General features: G+C 38.1%; 1 protein-coding gene across 1 annotated transcript in view; it reads left to right on the forward strand.

Annotated features, from left to right (window-relative positions):
- Positions 1–17,507, forward strand: part of DDX60 (DExD/H-box helicase 60) — a 43,603-nt gene that overhangs the window by 16,185 nt on the left and 9,911 nt on the right. Inside the window, 16 exon segments of the mRNA XM_030491918.1 lie at positions 422–574; positions 2,104–2,253; positions 3,038–3,157; positions 4,578–4,673; positions 5,377–5,492; positions 6,021–6,166; positions 6,374–6,483; positions 6,591–6,695; positions 6,782–6,910; positions 7,722–7,849; positions 10,378–10,536; positions 11,774–11,918; positions 13,226–13,378; positions 14,742–14,846; positions 16,082–16,282; positions 17,340–17,444. Of these exon segments, the coding sequence (XP_030347778.1) occupies positions 422–574; positions 2,104–2,253; positions 3,038–3,157; positions 4,578–4,673; positions 5,377–5,492; positions 6,021–6,166; positions 6,374–6,483; positions 6,591–6,695; positions 6,782–6,910; positions 7,722–7,849; positions 10,378–10,536; positions 11,774–11,918; positions 13,226–13,378; positions 14,742–14,846; positions 16,082–16,282; positions 17,340–17,444 (2,121 nt within the window).

Below are 17,507 nucleotides of genomic sequence, written 5' to 3' on the forward strand. Positions count from 1 at the left end.
TTACACTCAGTCTTTACATTGAATTTCCTTTTGCCACTGTGATTCATTGCACGAGGGGTCAGGGCAGGCTGAAGTAAAGAGGCATAAATATATAATGAGAAGGCTCTAGCAGGCAGTAGCTTAAAGAGGCTGAGCTTTGCCTGCTAGCCAGATTTGTTACCTCTTCTGACAACAAAACCACTATCAGCACTGGTTATGGAAGACATACTGTTTTTAGGACATAGTCTCCTTTGAAGAGATACAAGCAAAACACTGATATAAGGCTATTATGGTTTGGGCTTCTGCAAGAAATTATTTTAAAGTCACCTGCACTTTTGTATGTTTTTCAAAGCTTGCAGAGTTCCACAAAGCAAAAGATGTGCCATTTTCTCAATTTCTTGCTACCTTTCAAACCAGATTGAATTTTCATTTGACCTTATAGGCAGGAGAAAGTAATGATAAGAAGATTAGCAACTATGCTATCAAAGTGGGTCCAGCTCGCTTTCAGCTACAATACATGGATTATTACTTGCTCAGAGAAGAGAGACATGATCCAGATCCCCGAGTGCAACATTTCATACCTGACACATGGCAGGTAATGAGACGCAAACTTTCAGCATAAAATTAATGGAAGTTACCGTTGATATTTTTTTCCCATTTAAAAGTACCCATTATGATAAGAGGGCTGGAGCACCTCCCGTGTGAAGATAGGCTGAGAGAGTTGGGGCTGTTCAGCCTGGAGAAGAGAAGGCTGTGTGGAGACCTCATAGCAGCCTTCCAGTGTATGAAGGGGGTCTATAAGGATGCTGGGGAGGGACTCTTCCTCAGGGACTGTAGTGGTAGGACAAGGGGTAATGGCTTACTCCAACCCTTACTATTCTATGATTCTATGATTATACTACTTGTCAAAAATAGTATTAACAAATTTAACTTTGCACTAACTTTAACAAATTCAGTAGATAATTTTGTACTGCATTCCATATTCTTCCTATACTGAGAGCTTTTCTAAAGAGCTTGGCATAAGGAATTCAACATAAGAAATGCTGAATCTGTGGGATTTCACTGCTTCTTGCTATATGTAATGGTGGTAACACCCTATGATCTCTGGATAATCTCTGACTATTCATCCTCTGTTCATTGTCCCCAAACAATTACCCATAGTATGACTCGAGAAATAACCTCTCTGTCTAAAGCAGAGTAAGTCTAACTCAGATTTTTTTTTTTATTACTCGACTGGGGAGGCCATCTGAATTTGCTGCTTTGCATCTCCATCTCTGCAAAACAATTGCTTAAAAACCAAGTTGGAATTTGGCATACGTGCTGATAGAGAAAGATAGGGTTAGTACTATTTCTGTTTCCTCTTCTGTACCCCTTCCCCCATCCTTTCACAGACATGCGTAAGGTGAGAGAGCATGGAGGATGACAGTAATAGGGAAGGAAACAGATTACTAAAAGCTGTATAGGAGCAGAAGAGAGATTTGGACCATACTGATGTAACTATTATAATGCAAGAAAACAAATATTGCCTTATATAAAACAATGAGAAATTTTTTACTGTGAGGGTGGTGAGGCACTGTAATGGGTTGCCCAAAGAAGTGGTAAATGCTCCATCCCTGGCAGTGTTCAAGGCCAGGTTGGACAGAGCCTTGGGCGACATGGTCTAGGGTGAGGTGTCTCTGCCCATGGCAGTGGGGTTGGTGTTGATCTTAGGGTCCTTTCCAACCCTACCCATTGTATGATTCTATGATAATGAAGCTTTTGAAACTAAATTATACATTGCTTAGTTAACTGTTTTATTTTTTAACTTGAATATATCCAGGTTTGGATTCAGAAAGTTTTGGTATCAGTATTTCAGACCAAATAATTGAAATAGACAAGTTAGAATTTGTAGTTCCTTGTTCTTTTTTTTGTTCTTTTTTTTTTTTTTTTCCCCTCCCTATTACCAGTGTAAGAATAAAGAATAGAGCCATAAACCAGCCAGGTTAACTCTGACTTCCTCTAGTCTAAAATCTGTGTATAAAGTCTATGTGCAAAAATAGGAGATGTTTTCATAGAAAGAGCTGGTTTACTCAATAAGAACTTCCTAGCAAGACATTTTGACATAAGTAACTTCTTTTCTCTTAGCGGGAACTTCTTGATGCTGTAGATAATAATGAGTCTGCAGTGATTGTTGCTCCCACTTCGTCAGGAAAAACATACGCATCATATTATTGCATGGAAAAAGTTCTGAAAACAAGCAATGAAGGGGTTGTTGTGTATGTTGCTCCTACAAAGGTAAGGCTGCATCAGCCTACTACATATTCTGTATATATGACTATGATATTTCTCAGTGTGATTCTGAAACTGTTTGGGGTAGCTTGTAACACTACTCTTGTTGCTATTTTTTTTTTTTTATTAGAAATGGAATCTTTACATTCTGTTTTACATGTAAACAGCATGTTTAAAAAAAATCTTAAAAATATTTAAGCTTATGTAGAATTTTTGTCTATTAATATCTATACAGCTAATTTAAGGTCAGAATTGCTAATATATATACAGAAGTGCTAAAAGAAACATTTTTAGTAAATACTGAGAATGCCTCAAAGTCTACCAACATGGTAAAGTAATATTTGAACAGAACAATGACCCAGCAAGTCGTCTTTCTCTCAGTAAGTTCACCATTAGATACTTCGAGAGACAATTTATGAAACTCTAGGCAGTGGGATATTTTTTAAGGAGTTAAAAACTCATTGTTTATAGTTAAAAACTGACTTAAGTGCTGAGGCCCAAATTTTTTATTTCACCCAGAGCTTACTTTGATTGCAGTGGTGTGAGTTTTGGGTAGTGAATTACATAACAACCTCTATGGATTGTTTTCTATAAGCAAAAATATCAAGTACCAGATCTTTTTAAAGTTAACATTATTGACACTCTAGACTTAACAGAGCATTACATGGTATGTATTATAGTCTAGTATGTTAATATCAGTGCCAAAAAGGAATGCTTTTATATGTCTCAGAATACCGTATGTCTTTAGAGATACACTGTCTGGTTTTGTTAATGACCTGCTTTATTTAAGGCCCTTGTAAACCAAGTGGTAGGAACTATATACAGTCGGTTCACCAAGAAACTTCCGGATGGATTGGTAGTGTGCGGAGTCTTCACGTGAGATTATCGCCATGATGTTATGAATTCTCAGGTATCTTTTTATGGGTTTTTAACACATAGTAATAATGACTTATGTATTCTGTCTGGCTTCTGAAAATGTTAATTCTAATTACAACAACTGTGCCATTGCTAAATACAAAGTTCAGGAAAAACTTAAGCTTAGCTGTACCGCTTACTAGAAAATTTCGGTATATGGCATATAACCTTACCTACTCGTCCTTAGGGGGTATGCGGTTGATAACTTGCTCTGGTTAAAAGGAAAAACATTAAAATCTTTTGGTTGCCAACACACAGCAGGTGCCTTACAGAATTCCAGATAGAATACATCAGTAACCCTTCCCGTGTCCACTGATGTAGTCACTCCATCATAGAAGGTCACTAGGTTGGTCTCTCTTTTAGTGGAGAGCCCAGAACCTGAACTCCAGGTGTGGCCTCATCAGTGCTGAGTAGAGGGGAAGGATTCCCTGCATTGATTTGCTGGCAACACTCCCCCTAATGCAGCCCAGGATGCCATTAACCTTCTTTGCCATGAGGGCACATTGCTGCCTCATGTTCAACTTGGTGTCCACCAGGACCCTCAGGTCCTTTTCTGCAGAGCTGCTTCCCAGCTGGATGGTCTCCAGCATACACTGGTACATGGGGTTGTTCCTCCTTTGGTACAGGAGCTTGCACATCTCCCTGTTGAACCTTATGAGGTCCCTGTCAGCACATTTCTCCAGCCTAGGTCCCTCTGGATGGCAGCATGAGCCTTTGACATATCAGCTGCTCCTCCCAGTTTGGTGTCATCAGCAAGCCTGCTGAGGGTATGCTTTTCCCCATCATCCAGGTCATTAATGGAGATGTTAAACAGGATCAGACCTACTATTGACTCCTGGAGTACAACTCTAGTTACCGGCCTCCAGCTAGACTTTGTACCACCAATCACCAACTTCTAAGCATAGCCTTCCAACCAGTTTTCAGTCCAACACTTTCACTGTCTGCTAATCTGGTCCATTCTTCAACAGCTTGTCTATGGGGATCTTAGAGGTGTTGTCAAAAGCCTTACTGAAGATAATATTCACTGTTCCCCCCTCATCTACCAAGCCAGTCATTTCATGATAGAAGTTTGGCAAGGTTGGTCAGCATGACTTCCCCTCGCTGAATTCATGCTGAATGCTCGTGATGACTTTTTTGTTCTTCATGTTGTTTTTTGTTCTTCATGCTTGGAAATGATTTCCAGGATTAGTTATCTTCATGGGGATTGAAGTGAGGCTGACTAGTCTGTAGTTAGTTTCCTGGGTTTTCTTTCTTGCCCTTCTTTAAGATAGCAGTGACAAATCATTCATGTAATCTTGCTTACCTTGAAATCAAATACATGTGTATGGTTTTGAATGCTTTTTAAATACAGGGTCTACTTGTAGCTGATTAGTCAGTTTACTTGAAAATAATGCTTTACAAACCTTTCTTCTTAGATACTAGTGACCGTGCCTCAGTGTTTAGAAATCCTGATGCTGTCTCCTCGTTGCCAGAAGTGGGCCAAACAGATACAATATGTTATATTTGATGAGGTAGGCATCTTCCGTAGTAACCAATGTAACAAATTTATGGACAATCTGGAAGAAAAATGCCAGTTTTTAATTGCATGTATTATTGCTGGCAAAAAAAAACTACTTTCAGGAATATAATTCCAGACTTAATTACTTTTTCCTGTTCGCTGATTGGGTTTATATGCTTCGGTGAAAGAACTTAAAACTCTGTTGGTCCTCAAAAGGACATATATTTCAGTCAAAGCTACCAGGAGCTTCCTTTACTTCTCTCAAGCCAGTCAGCTGAAAAACTAAAAGCCACCACTGTGTAGTCTCAGTGGCACAAATAGAACGGTACAGACTGGGATTGTACGGATTTCACATCATATTGTATTTGTCAGTCATTCCAGGGGAAACGTCGATGATTAATCTTGCTAAATTTAAAATTCCTGCTGTGTTTGTTCTTGTGTATAAAATTAGTTGCTAATAATGCCAGTATCTGGGGTACGAACAGTGAACATAGTATTGAAATTTTACGCTGACTTGCTATCCAGCTAAGTCTGGAGAGGGATTTACTGGACATTTGATTTGCATCTTGTGGTCATTTGCTACAATATGAGAATCATTCAGTATTGATCTTGCCAAACTTTGGTTTTTTGTAAAACACAAACCAACTTATGTTCTGGGTGCACTTTGATAAGGAATGCTTCTTATTTTCTTTTCATCCTTTTTCCCAAAACCATAGGTCCATTGTCTTGGTGGTGAAATTGGAGCAGAGGTTTGGGAGCACATTTTAGTAACAATTCGATGTCCGTTTTTGGCACTCTCTGCTACTGTCAGTAATCCAGAACACCTAACTGAGTACGTGTGGAATTTTCTTGCTCACAAGAGCATATTTAAATCAGATATGAGTGGGTTTAGATAGAGAGATCAACTACTATTGGGAGGCAACTGATTTGGAGTTACATTGCGCTATATATTATGCTACCCTTACTCCCTCAATTGACAAGAAATGGTACTGTAACTCTTAACTCCATCATGAGAAAAAGCGCTACTTGTTCCTTCAGACCCTATAATTGAGCTGTGCAGAGGAATTTTGGAGGCTTTTGCATCTATTTATTTGAATTGCCAAAGCCTGCTAAGCACATTTGCCCATCATCCATCAGAGAAGACACCTGCACTATATTTATATATGTATAATGGTGCTATTTCACATTTTTTATTTGCATCCTGGGATAAGCTTGAGAACATTGCGCTGAAGATGGTGACGGGGGACTGGAAACTATATAGGAGAAACTGAGCAGACTGTAGTTATTCATCTATTGTAGCTGTAGCAGTTTTCTTAAAATATATTTTGCCACTTATTTTTATTTTATGTGTGCACTGTAGGTGGTTACAGTCTGTGAAGAGGTATTGGCAATGTGCTGAGAAAAGAATAGAAAGAAGCTCTGCAAACTCTGAGAAGAACTTTTCAAGAAAATATAAAGGGAAATCTAAAGTCCAAGAACAAAAGCAATCATACCGTGTTAGACTAGGTGCGTATCAGAATATTTTGTAACTAAGAAATAAATTCTGCAAAAACTTTTATCACGGTGTGTGAACGTGAACTTAAGCATATTCTGTTTTGATTTTTTTTTTTTTTTTAAGTAAGAGCAAGTCTTGCAGGAATAATAATAATAAGCTTGCCTTAAGCTTTTTAAAACAACCAAGTACATCATGACAGCATTTTTGTCTCTTCATAGTCTTGTATGAAGAAAGATACAATGATTTGGAAAAGTATGTGTGTTCTCTAAGGAGCAGGGATTTTCTCATTGAATACTATCATCCGTGTGCTGCATTAACAGTGAATCACGTAAGCATAATACTGGGGTCAACATTGCATAGTACCTGTTGCAATTAGGCAGCATGGATTCCATCAAAATGATTCCTTTATTTTTGTCTTGTTTAAACTCCTTGCAGATTGAGAACTACGGTATTCCTTCAGATCTTTCTCTGTCTCCACGAGAGAGCATCCAGCTTTATGACACAATGGTAAAAGTCTGGCGAGGGTGGCCGAGGGCCCAGGTGTGTATACACAGCTGTGGGCAAAATGTATCAAAATAAACTGCTAACAAAGTACTGCAATGTTTTATATTAATGTTGTTTTCCAGGAGCTAGATCCTGAGGCATTTGTCTGTTTCAAGAATAAAGTAGTAATAAAAAAGGCAGATGTGAGGAAATACGAACAGGAACTGAAGAAAGAACTTAGCAAATGGATTGTTCTTGGCCAAAGACAGAAGGTAACAGTTATTACTGGGCACTTTCTTAAGAATGTGTACAACTTCGATATAATAATAATAATAAGTAATGATATAATGGAGTTTCTTCTCCTATAATTATTATTTATGAACTACTGCTGTACTGGGAAGATAAGCACTAATATTTGTGGCATTTCCATAAGCATTTTCAAGGTGATATTTTCACAAGTTTTTCTGTGAATCAGACTTCTGATACTGCTGTGAGATTTCAATTCCTGATTCCTTTAGGTGCTTCCTACAGTTAGTGAGAATATTGTACCATAGCTCTGCTTCTTCAGTCTACCTCTACCTTTTGCTGCTCATTTGAAAGCTTTCGTGTAACCACAGACAGTATGTTTCCACGTAAAAGATGAAAATTAAACCAGTGAGCAAAAACTCAAGTCCCTGATTGGAGGTCACCTGTTCCTTTATCATAAAAGAGAATATGAGGAGGTGGTGAATTGATAACAAGAAGAAAACAAAGAATATCTGGGAAATAAATTAAAAAAAAATCACAAAACATGACACTTAAATGTGAAAATAGATCAGAATCACTATGTTAGTGATACTTTATTATTTGCACTGTGATGGTAGCCATGAATGCTACAACAATTTGCATTTGGAGTTCTCACCAAAGTCAGTTGATAGCTTGCAGACTTCTTAGTCTGTAAACTTTATGTGGCTATTCCAGTTCTGAATGACTGAAAAAAATTGAGCTGATGGAAGTTGACACAGGAAAATGGAGGCTTTGTGGTTTTTAGCCTGCGGTCAGAAGTTTCTGTCACTAAAATCTCCACAATACTACTTTGGTCAGGTGAATGAGCTACTGGAGTGCCTTAAGCCAAAACCCGTGGATTGCTCAGAAGAAGAAAAGTGGAAGCATTTTGCAAGCTTTGTTAATAGATTACATGAGATGGATAAGTTGCCTGCTTTATTTTTTATGTAAGTATTTACACTGCATATGTTGTGTGTGTATTGCCTATATTCAGAAAAACGGGTATTGGAGATAAGCGTTGATATAGCTTGGCGTATGCCATTTATATGGTATTTGTTACCTTTGCTTTAAAACTTACAAAGTAAAGACCTACAAGCTCTATCAACCCATGTATATTTATGGCACTAAAAGTTTCACTAAAATTAAAGCTGAGAGCATTTAATTGCTGTATAGAAAGGGTAGAATCCATGCACGGGTGTCTGAGAAAATTACAAGGACCTGAACCACACCAAAATGAGAATCGGATTCTTGGTTGCTTTGCCCCAGTAAAACTTCTGGAAAACATATGCTGTTTATTTAGAGGTGCAAATGGAGTATCTAGGGGCAGGCTTGGTAGAGAAGAGGGTGGAATGAGGTTCTATTAATGTGTGTGTTTGTTATATGGTGATGGTTCCACTGCACAGTGACATGCATCAGTCATCCTGCTTTCTATATATGTGAGGTGTAACTGTAACATCAGACATGCACAGCTCTGAGCCTAGTGACAATACCATTATTGTCAGTGATATTGCTAATATTAGCAAAGTAGGCACATACCTCAATGCCGGACTTAATGAAACAAAGCTGCTTATCAGTAAACAGTGAACAGTTGTCTAGCACATATTTTCACTGTAATAATGCAGAGAAACAATCATGTAAAAATGGGAAGCTTTCTCATCTTGGTATGAAGCGGTGCCCTTCCTTACATTGGACACTCGGGGTAGAATGCTCACTGCCATTCCAATGCTCACATGCTTGATGCTGATAAAAAGGCGTTTCTGAAAGAACTGGAAAGGAAAAAGCAAAAAGTGAATACACATATTAATGGCCCATCTCAAATCACTCTAGTTCCTGGTAAAGTATTTCTTTACTCAGTGACAGCCTAGTTGTAACTTAATGTTATGACTAATTTCAAGCTGAAACTGACAGTTCTCAAAAGGACTCTTAGATATTTGCAGTTCCTTCTGTAAGGAATAATTTCAGGGCTGCTGTATGAACTGCAGCATCATTTTGGGGCACTCAATAGGAAGTGCCAAGATGCTTCTCCACAGGGGAAATGGACAAGTGCCTTCCTCTCATCTGCCCTGGAATGATGGGTCCTTAGAAATTCTTGGTGACGAGAGACTGTGAGCAGAGTAAAAATATCCTAGACAGTTGATAAATGATCGCGGTGAGGCAAGAACACATCCCAGACCAGTGAATACCTAGTGGTATCAAACTGGAGGATAAGATACAGAAATCTGTTCTCTAAAGGTCTTTGAAGGCACAGGTGTAATGTAGCAGCACTTGGCAGACTCCCCAATGTCTTTGTAGTTAGACAAGGACAGGAATTAGAAGTAAAAAAACCCAACCAACCAACCAAAAAAATCTCTCTAGTTAAATGTTCCAGTCCTGAGCAATTGTGATAAAGGGGATAAGTAGCTCTCACAAGTAGCAGACAGTGACTTGGAGATTCATTGGTGCTGGTAAGCTTTTTCTCTCTAAGCTGTTACTGATGAATGATTTTGCAAAGCAAAAGATGGTGTTATGTTAGCATGGAATTAGTGGAGACTCCTGGGAGAGAAGGTATCAGAGCTGTAGAAGCCAAACTGCGATCGCAGCTACTGATGGTAAGGAAAAAACAGTAGTTAAGAGTTCGCTTTTCTTTTCTTAGAGCCACCAAGGAAAAGAACAGGCTGGCAGCATTTTAGTATTCTTCATGGCTGAGTAAACTCAACAGTAGAAATTAATTAGAACATACAGTCTGAATTTCAAAGGGGAAAAAAAAGAGTTTATGAAAAATGACTGTTACTGAGCTCTGGTATCTGTGAAGATGAGAAAAACTGAAGTAAAGAGAGATTACCTCCTAGCCTTAAAATCTGTATTTGGTCTTTCTGGATGAAAGGATAAAGTCCTTCAATTTTTGTTCCTGCTCTTGGTGACTGCCAGATTTGAATGACTTGTGAATATTCTAACAGACTAGGATGCACCCCTACACCATGTGTTGCCAACACCTTGTATGACATTAGTTAACAGGACCTGCTGCTGCAACAAGAACAGAAAAATACTTTTTGAGGGTGAAGCTGGAGAAGTCTTCATCCCAGATAAACTCCGAATAGTCCAATACTGAAAAAGCTGTGTAGAAGACCAAGACAGGCTGAGACTGATTCTCAGCTGGGTAGTTGAGAAGAATTAAAATTACATAACCTGCAGTTTGCTTTATCTGTATGTCCAAGTGCCCTGTTTAGGGAAAGGTAGAGTTGAGCATGCTTTCTAGAAATAATTTATTGGCAGAACCATTTTACATTTTACCACTCAGTTTTGGAATAATAGCAGCTTGAAAGTGAATGCAGCCGATGATTTGGATGTGGAATAGAATCTAATCATTAGAAGCATATCCTCAATTATTGTCAGATGATAAGAGTCACTGCATACTATTATAACAATATTACATATAAATAAAAACTTTATTAGAGTTCATCTAGCTGATGTATATTGTATATTATTTGCTTTTAAGATTTAACGTGGATACAGTGGAAAGTGCAGCCAGGAATATATTCCTTTATTTGCTGAAAAAACAAAGGCGTATACAAGGCTCTGATATTGAGCAGGAAAGAAACCGATTTAGGGCCAAACTAAGAAAAGTGAACAAAAGGGTAGGAAAATTCAACCCTGCGTAAGTATTATAACTATATATTATTAAAAAGGTTAGATATTATGATAGAGGGTCATTTTGTGATAACTTGTTTCTGAGGAATGTACCTTTCAGCAGCATGTTCATCCAGCTTGCAGTATAATCGTCCCTGTTGTTCTTTCTGCTCTAACAACCCACACAGTAGGAGTTGCTGCGTGGCAGGTTTCAATCAGCAGTACCCAGGGTATTGTTAGGCACCAGGAAGATACCGCTGTTACTGACATTGTGTAAGGTGCTGGCACTGCAGCAAAAGAACCAAAAAGAGAGACCTGAGTACATGAGATTGACCAACTTGGATTAATTTGCTATTGAGATATGAAGATACCAGAATGGCTCTTTCTCTTTTGTCACGGAGGTCTTAAAAACCCTGGTGCTGGGTCAGCCACTGTGGGAGAATATTTTCATAGTTCAGCCTTGCCATGGCTGGTTGAGGTGGCGGATCTCTCAAGTGTAGCTTCACCTGACTGGTGAGATGTTCTTTGAGTATTTGTCAGCTTTTTGCTTGGACTGTACCGTATTTATTTCACCCTTAATGTTGAATTTTCTTGATTTTGTAATCATAGAGTACGGATTTCTGTAAGGCATTTGGCAATGAAATATGGCTAATAGTCATCTGGACTGTTAGGAACAGAAAGCATCATGATTTTGTCCTAATCATAACAATTTACAGTGTATTATTTGGACATAATACCATGAAAGAATGAACTTAGCTGACTTTAATAAAACTTGAAAATCCAGTAGGAATTTAGACACATATTTAGACATTGAAGTAGCTTGAAAATCTGCCTCTAGATAGTTTTCCCTCCCCTCTCTTCTTCAAGTGCTGTTCTAAATCCTTACAGTCCATGTCATTATTGGCAGTAAATCCATTACATTTCTTTTTCATGTTTAATTTTTCTACTATGCGATTTTGTTAGCTTAATTTGCTGAGTGAGATGCTTAGAGTTGCTGTCTTCATCTTCCTTCACTTTTGTGTATCACTGTAACTCCTCCTCTCTACGTCACCCAGAATTACTTGCTACTTTGCATATAAGCCATGATAAAATGAAGCTGTTATCAGTAAATTAACGGATTTAATTTAATTAAATCAGTAAACTGTTTGAGCCTACAGTTTAAAAGGGAATGAGTCTGAATCTTTCAGTACCAAAGTATAGTTTAAAATTGAGAAATGTATGTGAATTACAGGAAAAAAATATTTTTAATCGTATATTTTATACAGGGATACCAAAAAGGTGAACCCCAGTAAAATGGAAAACACTGTGGTGCTTTTGACTAAAAAAACCCAATTGGAAAAAAGACTTAAAGGGCTAACTGATATCCCTTCTTCATGTACTTACGCCAATCCTGAAGCGGTGGATGAAGATGTAAGTAATTCATTGGTGGTTATAATATGGTTATGGTTTTTTATGTCTAAAATGCATGAATTTGTGCATAAATACATAGAACTCATGTATGATGCAGTTGTACTTCCTAACAGTACATATTGAGTTCATGAAACATTGTGAATATTTCCATTTACATTTTATTCAAGGTATCAGTCCTTAGATAACTTTATTTTTAAGATGCATGGACAAATTTCATTCTGCCAAATGGGAGGAGGTTGACCTGTCCCTGTGCTGGGAGTCCTGGGATGTACGCTATAATGGATTGATTTACATGAGCTGTTAGCAATGCAATTCTGTTACTTGTGGATTCAGATCTCAGACTCGTATTTTTCTGACTGAGCCATCAGAAGAGGCCATTTGGCACCTTTGTTAAATTATAAAAACATTTTTAAGTCCTTCATATCTCATAGAAATACTAATTAATTATTTTGGGTTCTTAAAGTTCTAGTCCCCATAAAGCAAAATTTTCTGTGCTTTTCAATGTGTTTATGGCCCCTGAGAAAAGCAAAGGTGAGAAAAGCACTGAAAATCTGCAGATGTCCATCAGAAATATTAATGTGTATATTTGTATACAAATAATTAAGGAATAATTGGTGAAAGAGATTTGTATAATGTGGTTTCCAGCAGCGGTGGGTGACTGGGCCTTGATCCAGGAGATCCCCTCAGGTCTAAACTTCCTGAAACATGACTGTGGTTCATATAGCTGTCTCTTCATGGCTAGGGGTTTTTTAATCAAAAGAGTAATTGTGATATATAGCTCTTAATTCAGAGAAAAGGTGCTCAAAGTTCTGATGAAGTGTCTTGATAATGCTTTTGGCTCATTGTGATGTGTCTTGAAAGACAGGAAATGTCTGTGTTTTGGGACTGAACTTGAAAATGCTCATGATTCCTTATGCTGGGAACTTGGGATCCCAATGTGATTTTTGAACCACTGTCAACCAGCATGGAAGGAACACTGCTTCCCACAGTTGCACATGGGTAAAGTCAGTGAAGAAATAGCTTGGACTTTGGAACAGATGACACTTAGCTGTACAGTGAAGTTCAGAAAATACTGGAAAAGCTTAATTCAGTGCTATTTCTGAGTTTGGGAAAGGAAAGCATCTAACTGCATTGTGAGGTGAGATGGTGATACTGAGCAGGGATGACAAATAAGCAAAAGAGTATCAGATTCACGAAGCTACTTAGGAATTTGTTCTGTGATAGCTGTATTTCTGCGGCACTTGGAACTTCAGCAGAGAAGACTTTTTCATTAACACTTGGTTGTGGTTAATACTTTTTATTTGTAGACTTTGATGAAGATTTTTCATCGACTTAGATTTGAGAGAAGAGGTTATCTGCAGCAAAGGTTGGCACTGAGGGGCATTGGGTATCATCACGCATCTATGTCCAGCAAGGAAAGACAAGTAGTGGAGATGCTTTTCAGGATGGGCTATATCAAGGTTGGTAAATTGGGAACAGTTCTTCTTTTAGCATGTTAGTTTCTCCGCATACTAAATGAAAAAATACAGTTTAGCTTTCAGCAGTGGTAAAATATATTGCATTTACTTTGTCATGCTAATTTAAAAAGTGTTGACTTCTGTCAACAAGTGATGGCCACGCTATTCCTGATACAGGCCAGGATGCTGCTGGCCTTCTTGGTCACCTGGGCACAAGCTGACTCATGTTCAGCCAGCCACCAGTTAGCACCCCCAGGTCCTTTTCCACTGAGCAGCTTTCTAGCCACTCTGCCCCCAGTCTGTAGCATTGCAGGGGGCTGTTGTGGCCCAAGTGCAGGACCCAGCACTGAGCCTTGTTGAACCTCATAAAATTGGCCTCAATCCATTGATCCAGCCTGTCCATATCCCTCTGTAGAACCTTCCTACCCTCCAGCAGATCAACACTGCCACCCAACAATGTGTCATCTGCAAACTGAGCAAGGGTGCATTTGATCCCCTCATCCGGATCATTGATAAAGGTATTAAACAAAACTGGCCCCAGTACTGAGCTCTGGGGAACACCACTTGTGACTGGTCACCAATTGAATTTACCTCCATTTACCACCGCTCTTTGGGCGCACCCCAGTTAGCCAGGACTGCTGAGAGATGATGGAAAACGGCTTGGAGAGCACTTCCATCAGCTCCCTCAGTATCTTTGAGTGGATCCCATCTGGCCCCATAGACGTGTGTGTCCAAGTGGTGTAGCAGGTTGCTGACCATTTCCCTATGGATTATGGGGACTTCATTCTTCTCCCCCTCCCTGTCTTCTGGCTCAGGGGGTTGGATACGCAGAGAACAACTGGTCTTACTATGAAAGACTGAGGCAAAGAGATCATTAAGTACCTCAGCCTTTTCCTCATCATTTGTCACTGTGTTTTCCCCCCATACCCATTAAAGGATGGAGATTCTCCTTAGCCCTCCTTTTGTTGTGAATGTAATTATAGAAACATTTTTTACTGTCTTTTACTGCAACAGCCAACTGAATGTGTTAAATGAACTCTATAGGATTATAGTGTTTTGTACCGTCTTCATGGAATATTTGAATTCCTGCTCAGTTTCAATATTTCAATTTGTATTCCATGAAAGATGTGGTATAAACTTTCGGGATACAAAAGTCTGATATGCATATAGAATAGCTATATGAACTATACTAAAGAGTCAAATTAATGTGTGTTCATTGCTGTGTTAAATTCATCAATGTTTAGCTATATAAAAAATAATAGTAGAATTCCTGCTGATATAAATTGGATATCACAGGTAGTTTTGTTTTATATTTAAATGGATATTGCCATTTCTAATAGAATTACTCATGTTCGATATCTTACAGGTAGTCACAGCCACTTCATCGCTTGCTCTAGGAATCAACATGCCATGTAAATCTGTTGTCTTTGCTGAAGATTCTGTCTTTTTAGATGCCCTAAATTACAGACAGGTATGGAAATAGAACACCTACTTTTTCTGACAGGAACAGTATACATGTAGCTGCCATCACACACAAATTCAGAAAAAACATCTTTTACATATACTTCTGGGTATGTTCTGAGTTGTAGCTGTTCATTTTGGTGACTTTACTAATGTTTCAGAAACGCCAGCCCACAAATAATGGATGTAGTCAAAAGACCTGTTTCAGCAATGGAAGTATTACAGTTGCCCAGTGGATTAAAGGCATAGATTCAGCTTTCAGTTATGGGAGCCAGAAAGACAAAAGCTGTTTTGTTCTAGCCAGAGTTTTACAAATGCATTAAAAATACACTAGAAGAACATGCAGTGGGGATTTAATGAGGAAAAGAAAGATTGTTGACTGGATTAATTAAGGACGTTTGAGTTCTTTCCGTCTTGGAAGTGGCACTCCACACAATGCAGCACAGCAGTGTGTAGATGAGGTTGCAAATGCAATAAAGCAGAACGGCTCCAGTCATGGCACAAGTTACTAGGTGGGCTGAGAGACTCTGACCTCTTCACTAGTTCCCATTTCCTGCTCTTGTGCTACTTTTCAACCCTGCATTTTCATGAAGTATCGTTAGTTTGCCTCTGGTTCAGGTGGCCATATAGGCCAGATACATCTGATGGCAGGTAGCTGAGAGTCAGTGTGAGTGGATCTGTGCAGTAGCCAAACCTAAATGCATCTCCCTTCTGCTGCACATAAATGATATGACTCCAGCTTTGTAACATCATCTGGTACAAAGGCCAAGTGCCCATAATGGACCTGTCCAATCACTATTGATCCAGGCAAGGGAGTACTTTCTTAGGAAGCTCCTCTCTACTCCTTTTTCATATTCTCTGCTCTTTATTCACACTGGGACTACCCTTTGCCCCAAATCTACCCTGAAATAATTCAGAGCTAAATGCAACTTGAAAACAAATCTGGTGTGTAGGTACAAAGTTAAAACTTACCTTGGAGCAATATGAATATTAAAAGGACACGTGAGAGAATGTGAGTATCCGGACCAGTGTTTAGGTCTTCTATCAAATATTTTGAGAAGTAAACCACCACATTTGTAAACCAGCCATATTTGAGGTACAGCATATTTTGCACACATTATTTTAATAATTCTGCATAAATGCTTTAAGACTGTATAGGCGGTACCAGTGCACACAACGTAGATATATTTTGTTTTAAAATGAATAGTATTTTAATAATATAATTATTAATAATTTTATTCTTAGATGTCAGGACGTGCTGGAAGACGGGGATATGATATGATTGGAAATGTGTTCTTCTATGACATCCCAATGCCCAAAGTTGAAAGACTTATCAAATCCAACGTACCTGAGTTGAGAGGCCAGTTTCCTCTGACTATTTCCTTAATATTGAGACTGATGCTCTTGGCTGAAAAGGCTGATGACAAAGAGGATGCCAAAGCAAAGGTTTAATGTTTTTTTTCTTAATGGTAATTTAATGAAATGTCTCCTTAACTTGAGCAGAAAGTTATGTACTTCGGAATTAAGCAATCTGCCTCCAAATGAAGTTGCATATTCTGCTATACTGCTTCTAGTACCTGTGCCATCTTCTCCTCAGTATTGTACTCTCCATTTTTATGCATTTATTCTTTGCAATAGATATTATCATCGTATCATCAGAAAGAATGCTACTGTCAGGAAGGTATTTTTACTGACTTTTGTTCTATGCAACAGTTGCATTAACTTGGAGAATCAGAAAGTCTCCCAATACTTAAAATTTCAGCTTTATTTGAGGAAAAAATGTGAACATACATTTCCATAGGGAAAAGGAGAGCTATGAAATGCTATCTCAATTGAAACAGTGAGAAAATTTGATGTGTTACTCACTTGCTTAAATCTAACTCACCTGTTACTAACTCTTTGGAATCAAAAAATTCTTATTCTTGCCTTTTAATGCAGTGATATAAGTAAGCAACCCATGACCATGACTGCAAATTGGTCAGAGATCTCCTCTTGTAATTATTAAGGAACTCTTACTTTCAGATGATCTGGTTTTTACATCCACTTTAGCATATAGACATTTATTTTCAAGGACTCACTGAGTGAATACAGACATAAGTCTTCTTAAGATAACAAAGTAAATTGGTAAACTTCTGTGTTAAAATATTAAAGTGATATTAAAGTGTAAGGAGTAATTTCAAAACTTCCTGGATTTAGTTTAACGATATTTAAATCCTTGTCTTTTAGATCTCTATATGAATTCCATGCAACTAACTTTACAAACCTTAGCGTAAATGTAGAAAATGAGCACACATTTGACTGAGGATGGACCTTTCTCACAAGCATTTCCAGGAGTTAGGCATTCAATTTACATAAAAATACAACATAACCCTGCCCAACATTTTTACCCTGAAAAACAAGTATTGAAACAAAACATAGAAGCTGAATATTATATTTCTCTGCTTGTTACAATATCAGCGTTTCCTTGGATTTCTAAATTATCTTTTTCTGTTTGTTTGACCAGGCATTGTCAGTGTTGAAGCACTCACTGATGTCGTTCAGAAAAGAAAGATATGCTCAAATACTAAAAATTTATTTTATGTTTTCCTTGCAATTTCTGATCAAAGAGGTAGGTTTTAACTCACTCTTATAAAGGAGAGCTCTTAAATCTACGGATTCTTATTTGTTTGTG

This window comes from Strigops habroptila, chromosome 7 (assembly GCF_004027225.2).
Source record: "Strigops habroptila isolate Jane chromosome 7, bStrHab1.2.pri, whole genome shotgun sequence".
Lineage (NCBI taxonomy): Eukaryota > Metazoa > Chordata > Aves > Psittaciformes > Psittacidae > Strigops > Strigops habroptila.